This window comes from Rhinichthys klamathensis, unplaced genomic scaffold (assembly GCF_029890125.1).
Source record: "Rhinichthys klamathensis goyatoka isolate OS25496 unplaced genomic scaffold, OSU_Roscu_1.1 h1tg000422l_1, whole genome shotgun sequence".
Lineage (NCBI taxonomy): Eukaryota > Metazoa > Chordata > Actinopteri > Cypriniformes > Leuciscidae > Rhinichthys > Rhinichthys klamathensis.
In genome coordinates this window covers 1,640,998-1,664,362 of record NW_026606920.1, presented here as the reverse complement: position 1 = coordinate 1,664,362, position 23,365 = coordinate 1,640,998, and the positions used below count along the sequence as shown (strand labels likewise).

The following is a 23,365-nucleotide window of genomic DNA, read 5'->3' as shown; positions in this document are numbered from 1 at the left end:
ATACACATTTAGATGTAGTATCAAGCAATACCTGCTGAAGTCACAAAAGGTTTAAACCCTCAAAGCTTGTTTCGTGATTTGGATTTGTACTGTAGAATAAACAGTGAATCTCAAAATCACACACCTTTATAAGCTCATCATCAACATAATGAACTACTTACTGCTTCTGCATTTGTGTATGTTTGCATCCTATTTCATTACAAATGCGACTTATGCGACTATTCCGAATTGAGCTACAGTTTAATCAATCTGTACCATAGAGAGCAGCTGCCCGGGGCCATAAATGATCCAAATAAACTTCAACAGAAGAAAAGATATCAAAAATGACTGATCTGTCATTCAATTACAGGATGTGATCATAAACTGCATAAAATCACATGGAAACCAAAGCCTGACACCCATGTCAGTGCAAATCTGTGAGAGAAAAGAGTATGTTAGTTAACACGAGTGACTTTGTGCTATGTTTACAACATTCATAATCGTATATTTCAGTCTTTTAGACAGCCAGTAAGCAAGCAGCACTGCAAAAAGAACTTTCAGAAAGCTAACGAAATTGAGGAAGATTTGAACTGGAATCCTAATGTATAGAAAGAAACACAACCTGTGCATGTCAGGTGATGCAACATGTTTCCTGTTAAACGTCAAGATATATATGTATATATATTGTAAGTCTTCTTGGTCATTGATGGGTAAAATTTAAATGACTAGCGAATCTTTTTTGACAAGCTACAGTTCTTTTGCCTGATTTTTTGGCAAAGCGCTGAGATGTCACATAAAATACACTTCACCTTCAACAGAAGATTTTCTGATCCTTTTCAAAGCTGTTTCAATTTTGCTGAAACACTAACTTCTGCACATGAAATTTTGTATTTCAGAAACACCCTACTGTACACAATATAAGTCCGATGCTTTCTACCCAGTAAGAGCCCTTAAATCACAGCTCTCCTGAAGAACAGGGTACTTGCCTCAGTGTCCGTCAGACAAGCGTTTCCCATCTTATAAATAAGTGCTCTGACCCTTCAGGGTCACAGTGAACGGATGTCCTCAGAAGGGCATGCCGCCAGTGATCTGTCGGGCCACCTGCTCCTCCGTACTCTCCTCCTTCTCGCTGCCTCGCTCCTTGTTCCAGTCCTTCAGGCCCTCTGGCAGTGATGTGTCCTCGTCCATGCTCCCCGTTCCCTCCACAAAATCTTCATATGTTGACTTTTCAGCAAACGGCCTTCGGCCCAGAAGCTCCACCATGTCGTTCTTATCCAGAACCTCCATCTCCAGTAGACGCAGTGCCACCTAGTGGTGAAGAGAGAGAATTACTGTTGCTCTCTGTACCCAGTTCTTTTGACATGATGATGTGATGAAAATGACTCAATGTAAAACGCATTGATCCTGGTAATGGCCTGCCATACCTTCTCCACCTCAGCCTTCTTCTCAGAGAGCAGCTGATGTGTGCGCTCATAGGCCATGCCGATGAGGTTTCTGACCTCCGTGTCGATGAGGCGTGCCGTGGCCTCGCTGTAGGGTTTCTCCAGAACCATCTCTCCCTGCCGCGGCAGGTCAAATGACACCTGCCCTACCTTTTCATTCATGCCAAACTGCACAATCTGTAGACGGAAGAGTAACAGTTTGCAGCTGGGGTCTGTGGAATGATTTATAAACATGCAATAATTTCACAAAAAAATATATAAATATTTCACTATTTATATTTTACTAATATATTTTTTCCCCCATCAATTGTATTTACATTAGCTGGTTAAATATTATAAATATACATAAAAACAATTCTTTCTTCTTTTTTTAAAGAAGTGTGAAATATATTTACAATTTAAAATAAATATTTATATTTTAAAGTGCCCCTATTATGGATTTTTGAAAATGACCTTTCGTGTAGTGTGTAACACAGCTCTAAGTGAATGAAAACATCCTGCAAAGTTTTAAATCTGAAAGTGCACCGTATATAAAGTTATTGTCTTTCAAAAGTAAGAGTCGACTTTGAGTCAATGAAATTAATCGTTTTTCAAACGAGTCATAAGCCGTTTCATTGTGACGTCAAGACGAAACATTAGTATATTGCCAGCACACTTATTGAGTGCGCAGACACCAGGGAATACTTGAACCTCAAACACTGTAGCTGATTCCTGTGGATACTGGACAGCATCATGTTGAGAAGACGCTGTGCTGTATAATGTGAAGGTAAAGCCACCTTTTTTTTCACTGCCCAAGGACGAGCATGTGAAGAATCAGTAATTAAAATGAATCTTTACCAAGATATCACAGCAGTATAATCCTAAACTTTTGCGGTGTTTCCTTTATTTTACTGACGACTGCTCCTCAAATCTCGGAGTTCAATTGAAAGATGGTGTTCAAAATACTTAGTTTTGAGTTTTATATTGTGTTGGTCTCCTGCTAACTGGTTAACTCACATTATTACTGTCTTAATGAAATACTTATGTTAATCAGTTGTGGGCCACTATTACCTAAAACTGTGTCTATTAATGCAGATTGTCTGTCGTTCTCACTAATTTGAGGAAAGACTAAGCATGGAGCAAGATTTGTTTTACCAATGTTTATGTTACATCAGTCATTCACGCAAGAGCTCGGATAATGTATGCACTCTTATTGATACAGTTTCCACACGTTCACTGCAATATATTAGAAAAATACTCGGTATATAAATAACTTACAAATAAAATAATCGGTTTGTTGATGGACATGCACTTGTTAATGCTGATGGTAAGGAATTAGTTGCAACATCTCATAATGTACCTCAAAATGAGTAGCGTATCACTGAGAAACATCCTGCTCGAGTCGTCCGTGCGATGGAGGTTCGGGTTTAAGGAATAGTTCTTCCAATGTTTCATTTTCGGACTCGCGCTCGCATTGATATGGTACAATCGACGTCTGTTTAGTTTACGGTGTAGGAAGCCTCAGGACAAGCAGAGCTGGTGTTGTTATGGCAATGGGTGTTTTTGTTTTCGACGCGTGCGCTGTACGCGGTAAACCAATCACAACAGACTGAGCTGTCTGGCCAATCAGAGCAGAGTAGCTCGCGGAAAGGAGGGATTTAGAGAGATTCATCTGACGAGTCGTTTGAGAATCACTGAAAATGCGGTGATGTGCAAATGTATATTATGAGGAAATTAAGCTTTTTTTTTTACCTTTGAGGCATGTAAACCTATTGTAGGAGACTCCAAAACAACATTAGGAAACTATAAAATAGCATAATAGGGCCAGTTTAAGATTTTATTCCTGTGTTGGCAAAGCTGAGTTTCCTGCATCATTACTCCAGTCTTCAGTGTCACATGATCCTTCAGAAATCATTCTAATATGCTGATTTGCAGCTCAAGAAACGTTTCTTATTATTATCAATGTTGAAAACAGTTGTGCTGCTTAATATTTTTTGTGGAAACTGTGGTACATTTTTTTTCATGATTCTTTGATGGATAGAAAATTCAAAAAGATCAAAATTGATTTGAAATAGAAATCTTTTGAAATATTATCAATGTCTTCACTGGCATTTTTGGTCAGTTTAATGTATCCTTGCTGAAGAAAAAGTATTATAATATCTTTTTTAAAAGACCCCAAACATTTAACGGTAGTGTATATATTTATATATGTAGTGCTGATCATGATTACTAAATTTTTTTTTTTAGTTAATGGTGATTTTACAAGCACTGACATTTGACTTTATACATACTAAATATAAATTTGACTATATTTTCCTGTCAAAATGCATTCTTTCATTCTTAAGGCGAGACACTACAGGTGAATAGGGTAAAAATTTTAACTTACAGATATCACCATGAAACTTTACCAGTTGATTACTCACATGAATTGGAGAAAAAAATGTATTGCAAGTTTTTTGTAATTTTTTGGTTAAATATGCTAATCAGGCTATATCTAATTAAATATGCGCTAATTTGCCTATATTTTGAAGTGACGTTTTTTGAAGATGAAAAAAACAAGGTTCAAAATTATTGTTGCATTTTGTTGATATATTCAATAAAAAGACATTTTCAGAGGGGATTATGAATATCTCCTTTTGTTACCCTGTAAATCAGAAAATACTGCCAATAGTCTTAAAAAATTGATTTCCGCCCTATTTTTAGGCATAGAATGTCATATAAATCAGGCCAAAAATGATATATCAACAAATCCCTCTGAACAAACCTTCACAATATAGTTAGGAATAGGACTGTAAAGTTTGGTGTATGTAGGTGCTACTGAAGTGGAAAATCGTCACTAGGAGTGTGAGAAAAAACTCATTTTGAGAAAACGGCCTTTAAAGATTTGTATGGCAAAATTCCACTAATTTCTATTGAAAGCCATGAATTACAGACAAAATATGCTTTAGGTCCAAGTAAAATCAATGTATCACACTGTTTAACATCCACAACTCATCATTGCTTCATCCATCACTGATCATAACATCCAAAACAACACTTCAACACATCAAAACAACACATCAACAGTCCATCACACAGGTGAATATGTTTCTGCCTGAGGAACTCACAACCACTTTAGGATCCCACAATTACAGATTTGTTAAGTATTATATAGTAATTATATTATACAAAAACTGAAGTGTTGTGTAATGTAATTGTTTTGTATATATAGCGTGTAAAGTATAGTATTATGTGATGCATATATATAAGGTCAAAGCGTCACGTGATGATTCTGAACGAATCACGTTGTCAGAAATTGGCATCAGCCAATGAGATGCGCATTTCGAGTTAAATCGCCGGTTTTACTTTCAAGATTGGTTGCTGCTAAACAGGAAATGACCATATTTGGATCAGATAGCGTTGCAAAGGAGAGAGAGAGCTTTCTAACGGTGTGTGATGACAGGGTGCAGACAGCGATCGCAGAGCAGCAGGATGATTTAGAACGCCAACTTTTGATGAATTTATGTGAAATCTACACACGCAAACAGACAAAGTGTAGTAAATAAAGACCTAAATGTGTATTTTGGACTTTTTTCAGCACAAGTCTGAAAGAAGACATGTTATTGAAGACAAATAGCCCAAAATCTCAAAATTGACCAATGAAAAAAAAACGATGTTTTTGCCTGCCGTGTCTCGCCTTAAGGAATGAAAATAAAACAATATATAACAAAAAGCTTTTATTGACATTTTCTTCAATAGTATAGAGACAGCCCTAAACGTAGTAAAACAGCACAAATTAAAAAATTAAAGTAAAATCCTATCAGATGCAAATCAAAATGTCAGGAATCATCCACTGCTATGTATGAACCACAAATGATACTTTCCAATGATCAAATCAGATAAATGTGTGACCCACCTGTGCATAGGCACTCTGTGTCACCTTCTTCAGGTCATCCTGTGCCCCTGTGGTAATGCGGCCAAAAAAGATCTCCTCAGACACACGTCCACCCAGCGTCATGCACATCCTGTCCAGCAGCTGCTCCTTGGTGTAAAGGTACTGCTCTTTAGGCAAATACTGGGCATAGCCCAAACCCTTCCCACGTGGGATGATGGACACCTGAAATGACCAACGATATGACTAAGTACACTGAAAAAGCACAGTTTCAGTGCAGACTAGCATCAAGAGTATTAAAGTACAGGTGAGTAAGTGGGAGTTTTACTTTAAGCAAAGGGTCAGCGTGCTCAAGGAACCAGCCAGCTACAGCATGACCAGCCTCATGGTAAGCCACGGTCTTCTTCTCCTCTGGCTGCAGCACCTGTGTCTTCTTCTCAAGACCTAAACATGCAGACAGCTTCTAATTATATGAACTTCACACCAAAACTATGCATGCCATCTAATATTGTATTATCACATTTTGCTATAAATATGTTCAACCAAAAATTAAAGTGCGATTTTCAAATTTCACATCTGTCACTTACCACCAATTACTCGTTCGATGGCTTGCTCAAAGTGTTTTTGGTTGATGGCGTCAGAAAGGTGGCGGGCTGCAATTAGTGCAGCCTCGTTGCACACATTAGCGATGTCCGCACCTGTCAGTGAGCATTGAAGCTCAGTTTACAGCTCATAAACAACTTTTGAAACCCAAATAAAAGGTATAAAAAAGTCTTTACATGCCTGAAAAACCAGGTGTTAGAGCAGCCATTTTCCTTGCCAGATTTTCTCTGTTCAAGTCTGCAACCAGCTTTAGTGGTCTCAGATGGACTTTGAATATAGAGGCTCTGCCTTTGATATCCGGTGGTCCTGCAATTATTATGCATTATATAAAATATACATTACCTTTCGAAAATTTAAAGTCTTTTTTTTAAAAACATTTATATTTTTATTCAGCAAGGATGCATTAAATTGATAAAGAGTGACAGAAGAGACATTTATAATGTTACAAAAGATTACTAATTATATGCTGTTCTGTTTTTTAATTATAATTTACATTAAAAAAATATATATATATATTAAGCAGCACAACAGTTTTCAAGATTGATAATAGTAAATGTTTCTTGACCAAATCAGCATATTTGAAGACTGGACTGATGACTGCAGAAAATTCAGCTTTGTATCACATAAATAAATTAAATTTGAAAATATATTAAAATAAAAAATATTTATTTTAAATTGTAATAATATTCCCCGATATTACTGTATTTTAAACAAATAAATGCAGCCTGGGTGAGCATTAGAGGCTTTTCCAAAATATTTTAAAAAGTCTTAACGACCCCAAACATTTGAATGGTAGTACCATACTAAATTATAATGATAAATTCTCACTTAATGAGGAAATTGCTTTTTAATAGGCTGCAATTTAAGTTTCCCCCCAGTTCAAATGGTATAATTTAAAGTCTACTATTACCAAAAAAAAACAAAAAAAAACTCTTACCGATGTATATCTGTCTATCAAACCGCCCGGGCCTCATCAGAGCTGGATCTAGAATATCTGGTCTGTTGGTGCCTGCCAGCACTACAACATTGGTAGCAGTGTTAAATCCTATACAGGAGAGAAAGACATATATTTGCATATAATTACATCAAATCATTGTATTACCGACTTTAAATATTGCTATGATCCTACACATGAAAGATCTAGAGTTTGAGACCAATAAAACGCTCATAATTGGATTACGATTTATGACCCAAAGAAATTATAATGTATAAGAACATCAAAAATCAAAGCACTACTCAATCATGGAAACTACTGTTTTTCAGATACAAACCATCCATTTCAACTAGTAACTGGTTGAGTGTGTTCTCTTGTTCACTCTGTCCACCGAAGTTGCCTCTGCCTCTCTTTCTTCCTACAGCGTCGATCTCATCTATAAAGAGAATGCATGGGGCATTCTTCCGGGCTAATACAAAGAGATCCCGAACCTACCCAAAAAGAGAGTGTCACACTGTGAACTAAGTTTGCTGAAGACCATAAAGCTCATAATAGGATACAGAAAATGCCCTTACCCTGGCTGGCCCAACTCCTACAAACATCTCTAAGAACTCTGATCCATTCACAGTGATGAAGGGAACGTTGGCCTCTCCTGCAGTCGCTTTAGCTAGTAAAGTCTTTCCTGTGCCCGGGGGTCCAGTCAAAATAGCCCCCTAAAGAAGTAGATTAAACAGTCTGTTGAAATCTCAGTTCACTTTTACTAAATTACAAGCCGGTTATTCAATGCTATTTAAAAGTCTTGCGCTACCTTTGGAATCTTGGCACCCAAATCCTGGTACTGTTTTGGGTTCTTGAGAAAGTTAACAAATTCCATGATCTCCAGCTTGGCCTCCTCACAGCCCGCCACATCCTTGAACTTGATGTCTATTTCGTCTCGTAGTACTTTGGCAGTGGTCTCACTGACACTGAAGAGCCCACCCATTCCCCTCCCCGGCCGCCCTGCTCCGGCTGGCCCTCTCCTCAGCATGAACAGCAAGAACCCAATGATCAGTACGGTGGGAAACATGCTAAGGAGGAACGACCTGAAAATGACAGAAGAATAAGACTGAAATTAAAAAAACTAAATAGTGCAGCATTTAAACCTTTGGTTTGACTGAGGATACCAAAATCAATTCTGATGTCCTCTCCTAAATTATTTCTTGTTCTTCCTTTACATTATCTTTAAATTGCTTCCAATAGGTAATGTATAATTGCACATTTAAGTCAATGTCTCACCCATCACTTTCTGTGGAATAGACCACCGGCAGTCTGTTCTCTCCTTCAATACCCATCTCTATCTGAGCGGTCTCCAGGTTCCGCTCAAATGTGTCCACGCTGCCGATGTTGAACCACACGTATTGCTGTTTGAAGAAAAGATCACAGTTCATTGTGTGTCATTATCATGATAGTCTTTATAGACCTGAGAAATGAATAACATACATACACTATGTCACATACACTATCAAAAGTTTGTGGTTGGTAGGATTTTTTTTTCATGTTTTTGAAAGAATTATCTTACCAAGTTTGCATTTATTTGACTTTATCAAAAATACAGGAAAAAACTGTAAAATTGTGAAATATTACAATTTAAAATAAGATTTTAATATATTTTAAAATGTAATTTATTCTTGTGATGTCAAAGCTGAATTTTTAGCAGCCATTACTCCAGTCCTCAGTGTGACACTGTTTTCAACAGTTGTGCTGCTTATACATTTGAATTCTTTGAAGAACAGAAATTTCTAAAGAACAGCATTTATTTAAAATCGAAATCTTTTGTAACATAATAAATGTCTTTACAGTCACGTTTGATAATTGTAATACATCCTTGCTGAATAAAAGTAATAATTTCTTATATATATATATATATATATATATATATAGTCTTACTGACCCCAAAATTTTGAACGGCAGTGTATGTCAGCCTAATCTGTGCTGGCTGATATATTTGATTATAAAGCCATTGCCTTGGTTACCAATGACTATCTAAAAATTATACACATCCTCCTATCAACTTAAACTCACCCCATCAACTGGAGTTTTACCAGGGGTAAAGATGACTTTTACATATCGCTTGTTTACAACCTCCAATCTGTCAACCTAGAAAAGATACAATACATAACTTCACCGGTCAAAGTTTAAGTGTTGCTAGAAAGAAACATCAAACAACATTAATTGAAAACTCAGATCAAAAATAATTACATACCACTCCTTTAGCAAGGTAACCATTTACAAAGTCTTTCCAGGTGACCTCCCTTCCTCCATCTCGAAAGAAGAAATAATATGTGACAGCTGCCCAGAAGGCCGTTCCACACAGGAAATACAAACGAAACTCTTTATCGTCCCACGGCACATCACCCTGCATGAGAGTGACAGAGAAATAAGGACCTGTGTTTAAAATCTGAATAAAATAGAACTTCACTCTATGAATGTTATTGATATTATTGTAAACGATTCATCCGTGCATGTTTCATGTTGTAGTTTTTTGTTTGACCTTGTAATCCAAAACGTCATAACTGAATCTTTCGGTGAAACGGAAGACTTCTCTCATTTAGTCTGCTTAAACCCACCCCTTCGTCCAATCAACAACCGATGGACAGAACCAAATCCCTCTCTTTTTCGATAATCCTTTTCACTTGGATGTACAAATCGATACGAAAGAAAAGATCTGTCGCTAATTCTGTTACATTGCGACTTTAAGAGTTATGAAGAAGCGCTCTGGGAAATTACATGATGTGCATTTATCATATTTTTCAAAACCATTTAAGTTTGAATTCATTTTTAAATCAATGAAAAATAAATTCAAAATAACATGAATGTTGTGGTAAGATATGATTATCAAATCATAAAAGAAGTACTCGAGGTAAATATCATGACATCTGCCTCAGTAAATAGAGTAGTAAACAAGCTTTTTAATATTACTAATAATAATTACTACAGAATGTTTAACCTTTTGGAGACGGCTGTACCACGTGGATTCATCTTTCCGCCCCCCTCTTTTTCCTCCTCCGCCTCCTCCACTACTTCCACCTCCACCGGCGGTCTTCTGAGCATTGGTTGGTTTGGGCTCTAGGTTAAAACAGATAAAGAAAACAGAATGGAATCATATAAAAGCGTATTAACTTGAATTATAAGCTTATCAAATAGATTACCTTTGACTTCTGCGTTGGATGGCTTGGGCTCACCGTTTTTTGGCCCACCGTTTTTATTATTAGGAAAGTATTTTTCAAATCCTTAAATGCAAGAAGATGAAATGCCATTAGCAGACCCAGTTTTAAGCACCTCAATGTCAGAATTCATGTGATTTTCACACCTTTGGGAGGTTTGGAGCATAATCTTCTATAGGTGCCCAAGACCTGAGAGAGCAAGGATCTTCTGTCTAGGACGATTTGTCCAACACCCTGAACCTTCGAAACCAAATACATTGAGATGATCAATATACATAATCACAAGTGCTGAACAACAGACTGCTGTAAAAATGAAACGATACTCAATAAACAATTTGGTCCCTCAGATTGCCAGACTGAAAATATTATGTTTCAAAGCCTTTCCTTGGTTTAAAGAAGACCATGACGTTGACAGTGTCCGTTGCTCTTGAAGGAACTTGCAGTTTTAAGGTTCTCTTGAGGGTTTTGCCAGTGAAGCTCAAATTCCTGAATTATCTTTTCAGTGTAAAACTGCTTTTAAAGATTGTCATTTGTAACGTTAGCCCATTGGGAATTATGTAACTACTATTTTCAACAGATACTATGAAAACAAGCAGTGAAATGCCAATAAGGTTCTGAATTGTTATTGTATCTATAATAACAATGTTTACACGAATTACTGAAACATTAGACAAGTAACGCCGAGCCATCAACAGCACAGACTGTAGTTTTAGAAGCTGTCTTCGTTAGATTTGAGGGTATAACAGATTTAATGTGAAGAACTGTGACATAACGTGTTACCCAACGCAATGTCATACAGGCCGACCCTTGTTTACTACCAACCTCTCCGGTCTATAACACCGCAGTCTGAATCAGACAAGACAACCAGATGACACGAATGATAAAATTACAGTATTTGTAATATCAGATCACAGCATATGGTGAAGAGGTGATGCATCCATGGATGATGTAAGATCCATTGAAATACAGTCAAGCTGCACATTTACCGAATGCACGCGGTTTGTTGATCTGACATTTGGCAGCAGAGCGTGAAGAAGGTTCCTGCAGCCTCTTGACAGATGCAGATATCGGTGTGCCATTATGGCACTGTGCGCTTGTGACTCTGATCAATACAGAAAACAAGACATCGGACGAAAAGTTTTGACAACATGAACTTGAAATTGACTGTGGTCCATTGCGATTTACTTCCGGTGCGCGGCTGCGCGCTAGTGACGCAGTCACTGTAAATATCTATTGTTAACCCTCTGTGGTCTGGTGTTACTTTCCTGCACGTTCTCTTTATTATATTACTTAACGTGTCATTAACATTACATTAAATAAATTAGCAGAATCCAAATATCTTCTGAACACGTTTTCTATTGCTGAATTAAAAGTTATTTTGATATATTTGTGGTTCTTCAAGAGATAAAAAGTCTTAACATCCGCCAAATGCGGGTAAAAATCAGCTGTGGCGGGTCACGCTGTCAAATCACTAGCCCATTTGGCATGTTACCATGTTTACTCACTTTGCTGGGGTGAGTAGGCTATTATTAGTAAAAAATTATTATTATTATTATTATTTACATTTTAGAGTCATTAAATATTATGTAGACAAGTTATGCCTTTCTAATTGACATCCTAACAGCAATGAAAAGCTATGACTTCATTTTAGTTTCATTTCATATTCATCATTCACATAAAACATGAATTTAATTGTCGTACAATTTAACAGAAAAGTAAAGAAGATAAAAAAAATTTATAGGCTTGATATGATGAAAATCTAGCTCACATGATGATGACAATGACATCATGACATCAAACTTGTAGCCAATATGGGAAAACATTTTAATTCGAAATGTTAGTCAATAGGAGTTTTGAAATAAAACATTTTTGCTCTCATCATTAAAGGGTACTGTTTTCACTGGATTACATACTTTTTATTGTTAATGAAAGATATACGATTGTTCTATCTCATTTAGGCTATCAAAAGTGAATTATTTGGGCAATTGCTTGCAGCATACTCCTATTTAGGACAATTCTTTAAGAGAATTACTCATTTTTCTCTCTAATCCATTTATTATCTGACTGTGTGGCCAAATTTAAACATGGTCCCAGTGTTTATTCAGAAGGGTCGTAGCAGGGTCACAGTAAAAGGACAGAGCAAAACACTGGCAGCAATGTGTACCGTACCGTAGCATGAAGCAACAGGTTTCCCAAAGTCTTTGACTTGGCACTTCATCTTGCCCAGCTGGAATGATCACATTCTTGTTGCAAGGTTGCCCCTTAAGGGGCCAAATCCTCTAGATTAAGTTATAATTAAAAACATGCTTTTTAAAAAATATCTCCAGTTATAGACCCATGAAAACGTCTAAGAGTCTGCACAGGATGATAATTTTGTGAACATTCCATGCGTGCCCATATGATCCAACAAGCCGTTAAATGTATATCTGTTCCACAGTATCAGTGACATGTATTTTAAGTTGTGGTTCCTCTAAATTCACATATAGAAACTAAAATGAAAGAGTGACCTGAATCAACATCTTAATTACAGTAAAATACTTAATCTGTGTTTATTGTGTTTTTCAAAATCATTCAAAGGTGGTGGTTACTTTAAACATAACTCCATTCTTCAATGATCCTTCAGATTATCACCAGTTGTTATTGGTGCTCAATTATTAATAATGGTTTCTATTATAAATGTTGAAAACATTTTTAACTGATTAATATTTGTGTGGAAATATTTTTAAAATATTAAGCAGCAAAAAACTGTTTTTAAAATTGATAATAATAAGAAATGTTTATTGAACAGCAAATCAGCATATTAGAATGATTTCTGATCATGTGACACTGAAGACTGGAGTAATGATGTATGGATGTATAAGGAGATGCATAATTATGATGTATAAGGATATGCTGAAAATTCAGCTTTGCATCACAGGAGTCATGAAGCCTAAGTCACTTCTTTTCTCTCTTTTAAGGACTTCGAAAGAGTGATACATGCCTTCATTTCAACAAGGCTCGACTATACTGTACTTCCCTGTATTTGGGCATTAACTCAACCGTTTGCAAATGGTATGCAGCTGCTATAGGCTCCTTACTGGTGTACGCAAACAAAATCACATTACTCTGAAATCTCTGCACTGGCTCCCAATCCGTTACAAAATAGACTTTAAAGTATTGATGCTGGTTTTTAAATCCTTGATTGGATTGGCTCCTGTATATATGTCTGATCTATTATCCAGTCACAATTCTGGAAGGTCTCTTAGGTCATCCAACCAGAGACTGTTAAATGTACCTCGGGCTAGACTAAACACGAGAAGAGATTGAGTTTTTGCCGTTGCTGCACCAAAACTTTGGAACAGCCTCCCTGTTCTCATTAGAACTGCCTCTTCACTGCATGAGTTTAAAGTAAAACTCAAAACGTATTTTTTTCTTTGGCTTATAATTGTAGTTGATACGTGCTATGGCTGGTCTGTTCTGTGTTTTGTTTTGTAATCTATGTTGTACTTGGGTGTTAAATGCTAACGATGTCTGATATAGTGTACAGCACCTTGGTCAACTACTGTTGTTTTTAGTGGTGCTATATAAATAAAGTTGAGTTCTGTTCAGTTCTTTCAAAAAACATTTAAAAAATCTTAAATATGCCAGATGTTTGACTGGGACTAGTAGTGTGTATATTATACAGTATTTATGCACTGTAAAAAATTATTGTGATTTTAACAGTTAAAGACTGTAAAAATGTTACAGTAAAAACCTGTTTATTGTTTAACAGTAAGTGTCCTTGTGAATACGATAATAGATCTAACCTTACATTTAGTGAAAAAGAACAAGTCATTGCATAATTTACTATGAAAACTGTTAACTGGCATTCCCAGAATTCCCTGTGTGACACTTCACATTTGATGCATGTTTTGTCATGTCTGTTGAAATAATACAGGAAGCAAAAGCGAGTTACTCTCTTTAATGAGGATTCAGGGGAAACACACAGTACAGCCGATGGTGAAGGTGACGCAGGGACTTCGATGGTCAGGATCCGTGAAGTGAAGTGATGAGGTGACGGTGAGACGACAACCCAAATCCACACGACGACGACGATGAAGACAACGAAGAACGGGAACACCAGGCGGGAACAGGACACAGGACACAGGACACAGGACACAGGACACAGGACACAGGACACAGGACACAGGACACAGGACACAGGACACAGGACACAGGACACAGGACACAGGACACAGGACACAGGACACAGGACACAGGACACAGGACACAGGAACACCAAGGACATCAAGACAACGATCTGACAAGGATGAGGAAACAGCGGTAAGTATAAATAGAGTGTAGATATTGCTTGCAGCTGGTGACGTGATGATGATCAGCTGGAGCGGATCAGGAATGCCAATCATTCACGCCCACACACACGTGCATTCACAAAACAACATAAACACGAGACTAGAAGAGACCAGAGAATACGTCTACCGTGACATGTTTGTTGAAATAACTGTTTCTTCTTATTTTTTTATTTATATATATATATATATATATATATATATATATATATATATATATATATATATATATATATATAATCAGTACATTAGGGTTTTGTAACAATCCCATTTCCAGAAAAGTTGGGACATTTTGTAAAATGCAGTAAAATCAAGAATCTGTGATTTGTTCATTTTCTTTAATTTAACTGACAAAAGTACAAAGAAAAGATTTACAATGTTTTCCCTGACCAACTTATTTTTATTTTGTAAATATAAACAAATTTAGATTTTGATGGCTCCAAAAAAGTTGGGACATGCAGGGGCATGTGTTACATTACCTTTATTTAATTACACTTTTTAATCATTTGGGAATTAATGTTGCCGTTTTGCAAGTGGACTTTTTGCCCAATCTGGTACAAGACAGATACAAGACAGTTGCTCAACAGTCCTTGTACGTCATTGTCTTATTCTCTTTTTCATGATGGGCCAAACATATTCGATAGACAAAGCATGTGCAGAATGAGGCCTGGCATTTTCTTGCTTTCCAGGAAAGATGTCATCTTGATGGCAGTATATGTCGTACAATCCCAATATACGCCTCCACATCAATGGTACCTTCACACATGCAGTCACGAAGTTTGCACTGATGTACCCCCATACCATGACAGATGTTTGCTATTGTACCTGTCGCTGAGGAAAATCTGGATAGTCCCTTTCATCTTTGGGACTGAGAACTCAATGTCCGTTTTTCCCCAAAACAAGCTGAAACGTGGACTCATCTGACCAGACCACAGCACACATTTCCACTGAGAACTCGGAGGCATCACTGCATAGAATTAATGTATAGCTTTCTCCTCGCATAACAGAGATTCAAGTTGCATTCCTTGATGCAGTGTCAGATTGTGTTAACTGAAAACAGTTTTCCAAAGTACTCCTGAGCACATGTGACTATATTTATTAATATTAAAATGACATCAGTTGGTGAAATACATTTTGAAATACATTACATTTAATCTATAAAACCTAAAATGTTGCAACCACATTTTTTCTGGTAAATTTCAGGCAACCACAGCTGCCAGTTTTTTTTTACTGTAAATTTCACCTTTTTTTACAGTGTGTGTGTATGTAGTGTATATACATATATAATATATGTGTGTAAAGGATCATATGCTATATTTCTAGCCAGTCATCTTTTCAATTGTATGCAGTATGCACAGTAGCCTCTTTTATTAAATATGTTTTAGATCAAACTAAGCAGACTATTGTAGCCAAGGCACAAAATGCTGCCTTCTGTCTGCAGTCTTATCCTCGGCCCCTTCAACACAGAGATGGATTTGGGGAATAAGGCCTCTCTTCCTGAGCCTGCAGATTGGCCTAATGTTAAAATGCACTCATCCCAGAGCTGACGCTGCTTGGAGGGTAATCCAGCCATGAATGGGACTGCTGATTGGCACAACAGCACACAGCCATACGCACTACTGCATGACTATTGTTGTACCGGGGTCAAGCAAAATCATACTGAGTGTGACAGATGACAAGACATTTACAGTAACTATAACATGACTGAAGAGTTACACATCAATAACACTGACATTCTTCTGTATTTGTCCAGGCAGGTCTTTGATATCTAAGATCTCAGCTCTGCCTGTGAAGACATTGACTCTGCGTGACATATATTGCATGACAACATCAGGATAAAATGACCAATCATCTGTGACATACAGGCGACAGGTTATTTTTTAAAAGCTGCAAAAATGAGTAAACTTACAGTATACTGTTCAGTCCATACAGCATTTTGTCTAAGAATATTCTCGGGGATCACATGATCAGTGGGAAGTAAGGTCACAGTGACTTCATGAAAATGAGCAACACTAAATACTTACTTTTTCATCCTTTAATTTAAATCCAGTATGGTCCACAGTAATAAATCATTTCCACAAATTGACCCAACTCACACATATAATTTTCTTTCCTAGACCTGGAAGGGACTCATAACATAAAATCATGACATTAATCGCAGTTGTTTAGTCTATTCTATTGACAGTCCTGATATTTTCAAGTCGTAGTTTGTATTGTAATTGCCTAAATCACCCTCTGAACCTGCTTAACCCTCTGTGCTACATACTTGTGTTTATGATTCACTTAACTAAGGTGACATAAAGTAAATACTCTGTTAGTTTCTGAGAAAACACAGAGGGCTTGAAGACAGACATTTCTTAAGTTCAGTATAAAGGCGAATATACGCTTCTTGCAACTGAACATAGCAGCAAACATGATGATTGTATAGAGGAGATGTGATGTTTTGAATACACTCCATTTGTGTTCCATGACATCGTAAAATACACAGAAATTACCACAGCGTGAGGAAATAATTTCTTTAACTATTTATAAGCTTAAATCAATCACAAAATCGGTTGACATTTGACATTTGTGGAATTGAAGATACATTAAATATTTGTCTTTTTCCTTGTGACTGTTTGGTGTAAAATATATCAGATGCTTTCTGAACAAAGCTGGCATGCACTTCAGCCTCACTTTTGACTTGGATACAAGAGCCCACCGCCAATGCAAAATTACAAGAATGTTTGTAAAGTCATTTCTGAGATTTTTAAAAGGGAACTTATTAATTGACCACTCCCTGGTAAACCTCCCAGGCTGAACAACCAGTCACAAGGAGAAAGAACTTGACTTGGAATGTTTGTTTTATTCTCAGCTGTCACATAGCAGATATGAGAGCTGCATTGAGAACATTTCATTTTGGCAATAAAATAAGTTCCTTGATCACTATCAGTCAGCAAAGGAATTCTTTGACAAAAGCAAACTTTAAACCTCTCCAGCCATAGTAGTTACATTGAAATACCTCAAACCAGAGAGAACGACAATCATGTAAAATGCTAATCAACAACACCCAATAACACTTGGATATTTGTTCCAGGTTTTATAGGCATTTTTGAAGTGAAGAGATAATATGCAAACTCATTTTTAAGGTGCACAAAGCCTTAAAAAGTCTAAATTAAAATGTATTTTAATCCAAAGCAAACCCCACTCAGAAAAAAACCCACTCTTTTTATCCCTTTAAGCAGACTTCCTACGTATATGTTAAATGATATGTTAAAAATGTTAAAATAGTTAAATGAGCTCATTGCTTTCCAGGCTAATTATTAGTGCTGTCTGGCAGATTCAATACACACTAATACAGCATATTTTCATTTTAACTGGCATGACTAGTGTCTACAGCTCTAATTACAGGTGCAGTTCAACTGCTTCTCCAGAATAAAACCAAACATTCAATCTCAGTCTGGATTTGCTTTACTGTATGTGCATAATTTGTCATGACCCCTACAGGCAGCTGGAGGCACAGCATGCATTTATAAGATGCTGAACTGATCAGTGGGAGTGGCTGAGCTATACCTTTTACTGAGACGCTACCCACAGGCAGGTAATCTGTACCTGTGTCGAGAAGGCTGGAGCAATATATCCGCTCTCAGTTTCGTATGTTTTTTGGGGGGGTTTTGCGCCAGCGAAGTTCTATGTAGTTTCTTTTTGAGTGTGAACTCCTGGATTTGAGAACACTGGACATATTGTGCACGAGGAGGATACCAGTCTGCTGTATTTACGAGAAATGGATTCCAACGGCATTGCTGATAAACAATGTAAGTGTTGAATGGAAACTAATACGGGACTCTGTTACAACTGAATTAAAATGATTCCGAAATGGCTGTGCGTATCACACAAGTCAATCGACATCTTAAAGTTCAGTTTGAGAGCAGTGGATGTTCAGACCTGTTTAGCCTAAACCTGCACGCGCTCTTGTTTCAGCCACGCGCAACTGAATGTTAACTATCAAACATAATTTGAACCCTCACGTTAGTTTATGAAATATTTAATTTAACGGGCGATACAAACAACGTAGAGGGGGAAAATTTTATATGAACCGGTTTTTATTTATGCTATATATTTGGTATTGTATTTCATTTGTACATTAAGTTTGAAAATACTTTCGCAAACCCCACATTTGTTTTCAGTCAGTTTTTTTTCTGTTGATGCGTATGATGAACGCATGAATGGGTGGTGTAGTGGAAATTGATTTCTCGTACATAATATGTTTGCCACACCCTTGGCAACTTTGTATTGTATTGTTATTTATTGGGTGTAGCTATTTGCCCATCTCACTACAGTGCTCCAATTCTGCATCAATAAAATAACCTAGATTTTCTATTGAGGACATTGAGGATGGGGCACAGGAGAGGTGTCAGTAGCCTGGGGCAACATTCCATCGACTGTCTCACATAACATCCCTTTCATTACTTCAGTTCCTGAAACGTCTGTCAAATTATGGGTTTACTCGCTCTTCAAACCAAGGCTCAGCTCATTTAACTGTGTTTTTCCACCAGCAGACTTAGAAAACAGTCTTAGAAAAACAAATGTGACAAAAATATAGTTTATCAGACACATTCAGTTTGTGCAGGGTAAGATGGTTTTAAAAACACGTGCAGTGGTTCTGTGGTTGTTGCTGTTGTTTAGAGGCTAATATTAGGACAATTTGTAGTGGGGCAAACCCACTGGCTGCTTCCTGCTTTTAGTGAGAGGCAAGACAGTTATTTCCCTCTGGATGACAGAGATACTGGAGATTCAGGAGATGTATACACAACAAGCACACAGTTATTTAGACATTTAGATGCCTTAGGCTTTTTAAGAACCCAAACTTGGGTCATGTTTACTGTAACCGAAATATGTCATGCTGTACATACACATACATGTCTAAATCTTTAAATAAACAAACCACAATTAGGGCAAAACTTTGTATAAAATTTGACATTTTAGACATTGCCATTTTAAAAAGGTTTATAGGAAAATTGGTACAAAATGTGGAATGAAATAAAAAATGTGTATACATAAAAGTAACTTGAATTGGACCTATATCGGTGTTACTTCAGTTTCTATTCTAGTGTTTATTGATGTTTTGAATGAGTTTTTATTATTTTTTTTAGGTTTCATTGTAATGTTAGTTTGTTTTAGTAACTTTCTTATGTGCTTTTGTCATTTTAGCTCAAGTTTTTATTTTATTTTCTAGTCTTTTTTTATTTCTATTTAGCTTTATTTCAGTTTGTGTAATTTTAGTACTTCAATTAAGCTTTATTTTATTTTAGTTGCAAAGGTTTCGTTTGTTTTTCTCATCTAATATTTATATTTTATTTAACAACAACAGCAAAAAAAAAAAAAAAATTCGGTCCTCACAATAATTTTCCAAAGTAAAGAAAAAAAATATAGGCTATAGGCTACATTATAACCGAAAAAGGGTGTAGGCTTCAGCTTCATTTCAATTAACGAAAAGTATTTTAATAGTTTTAGTTAACAATAACATTATTGGCCTATACATTTAACAACACCTCAACAAAAAGAATATTTGTATTGACAGTGTAAAAAGAAAGCCATGTATAATTATGAAACGGTAATACCATCATAATGAAAGAAAAATGAAGAGCTGTAGGGTTAACATAAATTCACCGGATCAAATTTGGACTGGCGGCTGCTGAACACATCAGTCTGTGTGGACTGGCAAATGCAGTCACTAGATGGCGGCATTGCTTCTGCACAGAAAGACACGCAGAAGCCCAACAGGTATTTTACCTGCTGTTACGCACGTGTAGCTTTCGACTGTAGTCTAAAGTATACTTTTAATAAGTACTTTATAGTGATACATTTCTTTAAATACACATTCTTAATGTTTTGATTGAATTCGCCTACAAATATTGCCACTTGTTTGGGATCAGACGGAAGGTATCTACACTTTCTTATTCTAGGGATGAACTTTGGATTAGTACACGCCCCGAATCCGCAGACAAGCGAGTGAGCGTGAGCGATACAACACGGCACAACAAGTCTTTGGGATATGTTTGCGGCACCTATTATCAGAAGCAGTTTTGATTTTTTGAGCGGAAATTTCACATTATGCAGTGTGTACGAAGACAACCTGTTCGGACCAAGTCTCAAGAGTCCGTATACCGCGCGCAGATCAAGACAGTCGCGCGCAACAACATGAAACTAATAGGTAGGAGGATGAATAGGCTATAACAATAATCTTGTTTTAATGTAATCTGAGAACTTCATCTTTCATGATTGCGTTTAAATTGGTATTCTATTGGTTATTTTAACCGGTTCATTGACATGCACCATCTCCAAGGAAATCTCGTAACCAGGAAAGCATTGTCTGTCTCACCTATAAATTGCTTCCCTAGATAGCAGTGTAAGTAGGTCCCAGCTATTGTCCTAAATAGAGCAATATCACGTCACACCTATTGATTCATGGTTGTGTGTGTAAATTACTCTCAAATACACACCACGCCTTAGTAAATAATGCATTTTGTGCTTTGGCAGTTTAACCTAATATCTGGTCCTGGTTGGTGTCAAGTGTCCACAGTATGTGTTCAAGTCTTTCAGGAACAGTCTTTTGTGTTTTACATAGAAGTTAAAACCACGTTTTCTTCCTTGGCTGCTGAAAGGGTGGGTTCCTAACTTCCTTCCGTAATTGGACCGCAGAGGGACAATATAACCCTTTTGTTTGTTCTCCCTTCATAAAAAAGGATGTTGTGATGTGGGAAATGACATATGCCACAAATCTGCCTTTCAAAGGGAAATCATATGAGCTTTGAATGTTTGAAAGAATGACTACTTGAGTGGTATTGTCCTCCCCACAGGTTTGGAGGGTGACAAAGACCTGCAGTTCCTGATAAACGGCGGGGACCTTTTGAAAGTCCGTTCAGGCTCATGGAAAAAGACGCGCTACTACAAGCTGCAGGAGGACTGCAAGACTATGTGGCATGAATCCAAAAAGACCTTGAAGTCCAAAAACACATGTGAGTCCCAAAAAGGATGTGCACTGGGGTGTGTCAGAAACCTTTCAGCCCTTTCTTTGCATGCGCTCTCGTGTCCTGCACTGACCATCGCTGGTATGTGTTGACTCATATTGACTCAGGGCTCAAAATTAAGGATTTCCTTTTCTCTTTTCTTTAGATCACATATTTACTTTCCCTGCCAAAACGTTCACTGTCCCCGTCTAAATAAATAAAGTTATTGCTTTCATTGTTGTAAAATTACGATACCAACATTTTAGTCACAAAATCAAGCTTGCAACACCTTTGTATTAAGCATGGCCTCTTCTACATATATGCATATTGCCATCCAGACACGTGATGATACTGCATTTAACAGCAGGAAACTAGGGAAAAAAAACCTCCTAGTAGGAAATGGATCTTGTCTTGCAAATGTGTCAATGGTTTTAAGCTTAAACCAAATTTAACATTTGAAGTTTTGCTTCTCAGGTACATCTGTCACTTTAAGGATGATTAGATAGTTTTACAAGAAAACAAAACTAAGGTGCTGCTGATTAACCAAATTTGGCATTGTGAAAAACATTGTGTGACATCAATGAACCACACAAAAAAAATTGGGACATAAAACATGCAAAATGTATGATAATGTTTTTAATAATGTTGGGACAGCTGTGGATGATCAGGGTCTGGGTTCAGTGGGACCCACGTTACACTCCATTTTATGAAGTTTTGTATGTCTTTCTCACTCAGTCTCTGTTGACGACATTGAGGCGGTACGAACAGGTCGGCAGACGGAGGGTCTAAGGAAACACACAGAGGAGTCAGTGGATGGTCGAGCATTCTCCATCCTGTTTAAGGGGCGACAGAAAAACCTGGACCTGATCGCCAGCTCTGAGGAAGAAGCCAAGAAGTGGGTCAATGGTTTGGAGAAAGTCATCTCAAACATGAACAACCTCACTCCGCAGAAGAAAACGGAGCAGTATCCTTTTCAAACACCTGTGGTGTTGAGGTGCAATTAAAGCATTATTCTTTCAAATCTCTCTTTAATTGTCCTTACATCAGAGCTTTAGCTGGATCTACAGTTGTATGCGTAAAGCAGATAAAAACTTAGACAACAAGATGAGTCCGAAAGAGCTGAAGAGCTTTCTCCAAGAAATCAACATTGAGGTGGACGAAGACTACGCTGAAATGCTCTTTGAGGTAATATTCTTCTTATGCAGGATTGTAACCCAGTTTACCTGTCTAATGTTCTCATAACTTGAATAGAAATACCATTGTTTCCTCTCTTTCAGAAATGTGACCAATCGAAGTGTGGATTCCTAGAGGGCAAGGAGATCGAGCATTTCTATGAAATCCTGACACGAAGAGAGGAGATCGATGTCATCTACAGAGAGTATGCAAAGACAGACGGTCTCATGAGCGCCGCTGACCTGCTGAACTTCCTGTTGAATGAGCAAAGAGAGGATGCGTCTCAGAATGATGCCCTTCAGCTTATTGAGAAAAATGAACCTGATGAAAATGGTAATGCCGCCTGCTTGTGTTATTCTTATTTGTAAGTTGCTTTGGATAAAAACATCTGTTATTCAAAAGCTGTCATTTGCTGTCAGCAAGTTTAGCCTCAGTCTCAGGGGAAAAGATATACAAGTACAACGTTTTTTTTTAATTGCATGTCTGTGTTTCGTGTTTCTTGTAGCCAGAGCCAAACAGCAAATGACAAAGGATGGCTTCCTAATGTACCTGCACCAGCCGGAGGGGTTGATCTTTAACCCGGCCCATAAAAGTGTTTACCAGGACATGAAGCAGCCTCTCAACCATTACTTCATCTCCTCCTCTCACAACACATACCTGCTGGAGGACCAGCTCAAGGGACCCAGCAGCACTGAGGCGTACATAAAGTAATGTTAATCATTCAATATTTGAATACATTTTAATTACGTAGTTTAAAAATGATAGAATATATAGATAAATTTTAGTTTCATAATGAAAGCATCGGAATTAATTTACCTTTCAGAAAGCATGTTTTTATGGCTTAGCTTTGGAATAGCAAGTTGC

The 23,365-nt window shown here is 37.2% G+C and overlaps 2 protein-coding genes across 4 annotated transcripts in view; one reads left to right on the top strand and one right to left on the bottom strand.

The window, feature by feature from the left end:
* The window catches only part of plcd1b (phospholipase C, delta 1b), a 39,367-nt gene that overhangs the window by 10,374 nt on the left and 5,628 nt on the right, over positions 1-23,365 (top strand). The window contains exons 1-6 of one of the 3 annotated variants that reach the window (XM_056235577.1): positions 18,003-18,133; positions 21,179-21,337; positions 22,064-22,292; positions 22,384-22,513; positions 22,606-22,834; positions 23,007-23,208. In XM_056235577.1, coding sequence (XP_056091552.1) covers positions 18,103-18,133; positions 21,179-21,337; positions 22,064-22,292; positions 22,384-22,513; positions 22,606-22,834; positions 23,007-23,208 — 980 coding nt within the window. In that variant the 5' untranslated portion in view covers positions 18,003-18,102. Of the gene's footprint in view, positions 1-18,002; positions 18,134-20,342; positions 20,533-21,178; positions 21,338-22,063; positions 22,293-22,383; positions 22,514-22,605; positions 22,835-23,006; positions 23,209-23,365 lie in introns of those variants that run through there. The other 2 variants (XM_056235576.1, XM_056235578.1) reach the window with 2 other exon arrangements.
* Positions 624-11,218, bottom strand: afg3l2 (AFG3-like AAA ATPase 2). The gene is made up of 17 exons (XM_056235580.1): positions 10,998-11,218; positions 10,158-10,251; positions 10,030-10,077; positions 9,795-9,913; positions 9,051-9,203; positions 8,870-8,944; positions 8,084-8,208; positions 7,617-7,890; positions 7,384-7,521; positions 7,146-7,299; positions 6,812-6,919; positions 6,055-6,180; positions 5,859-5,969; positions 5,600-5,715; positions 5,296-5,496; positions 1,404-1,598; positions 624-1,287 (listed from the first exon to the last, which is right to left on the bottom strand). Exons 1-17 carry the CDS (start codon positions 11,088-11,090, stop codon positions 1,045-1,047), a joined length of 2,373 nt encoding a protein of 790 aa, XP_056091555.1. The 5' UTR covers positions 11,091-11,218; the 3' UTR covers positions 624-1,044.

Excerpts from the sequence above, each read along its gene's own strand:
- afg3l2 (XM_056235580.1), bottom strand. The coding sequence starts at position 11,090 with ATGGCACACCGATATCTGCATCTGTCAAGAGGCTGCAGGAACCTTCTT. Across the intron at positions 7,891-8,083 it reads TATTCCACAGAAAGTGATGG|GTCGTTCCTCCTTAGCATGT; the intron begins GTGAGACATTGA and ends TGTCATTTTCAG. Across the intron at positions 7,522-7,616 it reads TGGGTGCCAAGATTCCAAAG|GGGGCTATTTTGACTGGACC; the intron begins GTAGCGCAAGAC and ends CTACTTCTTTAG.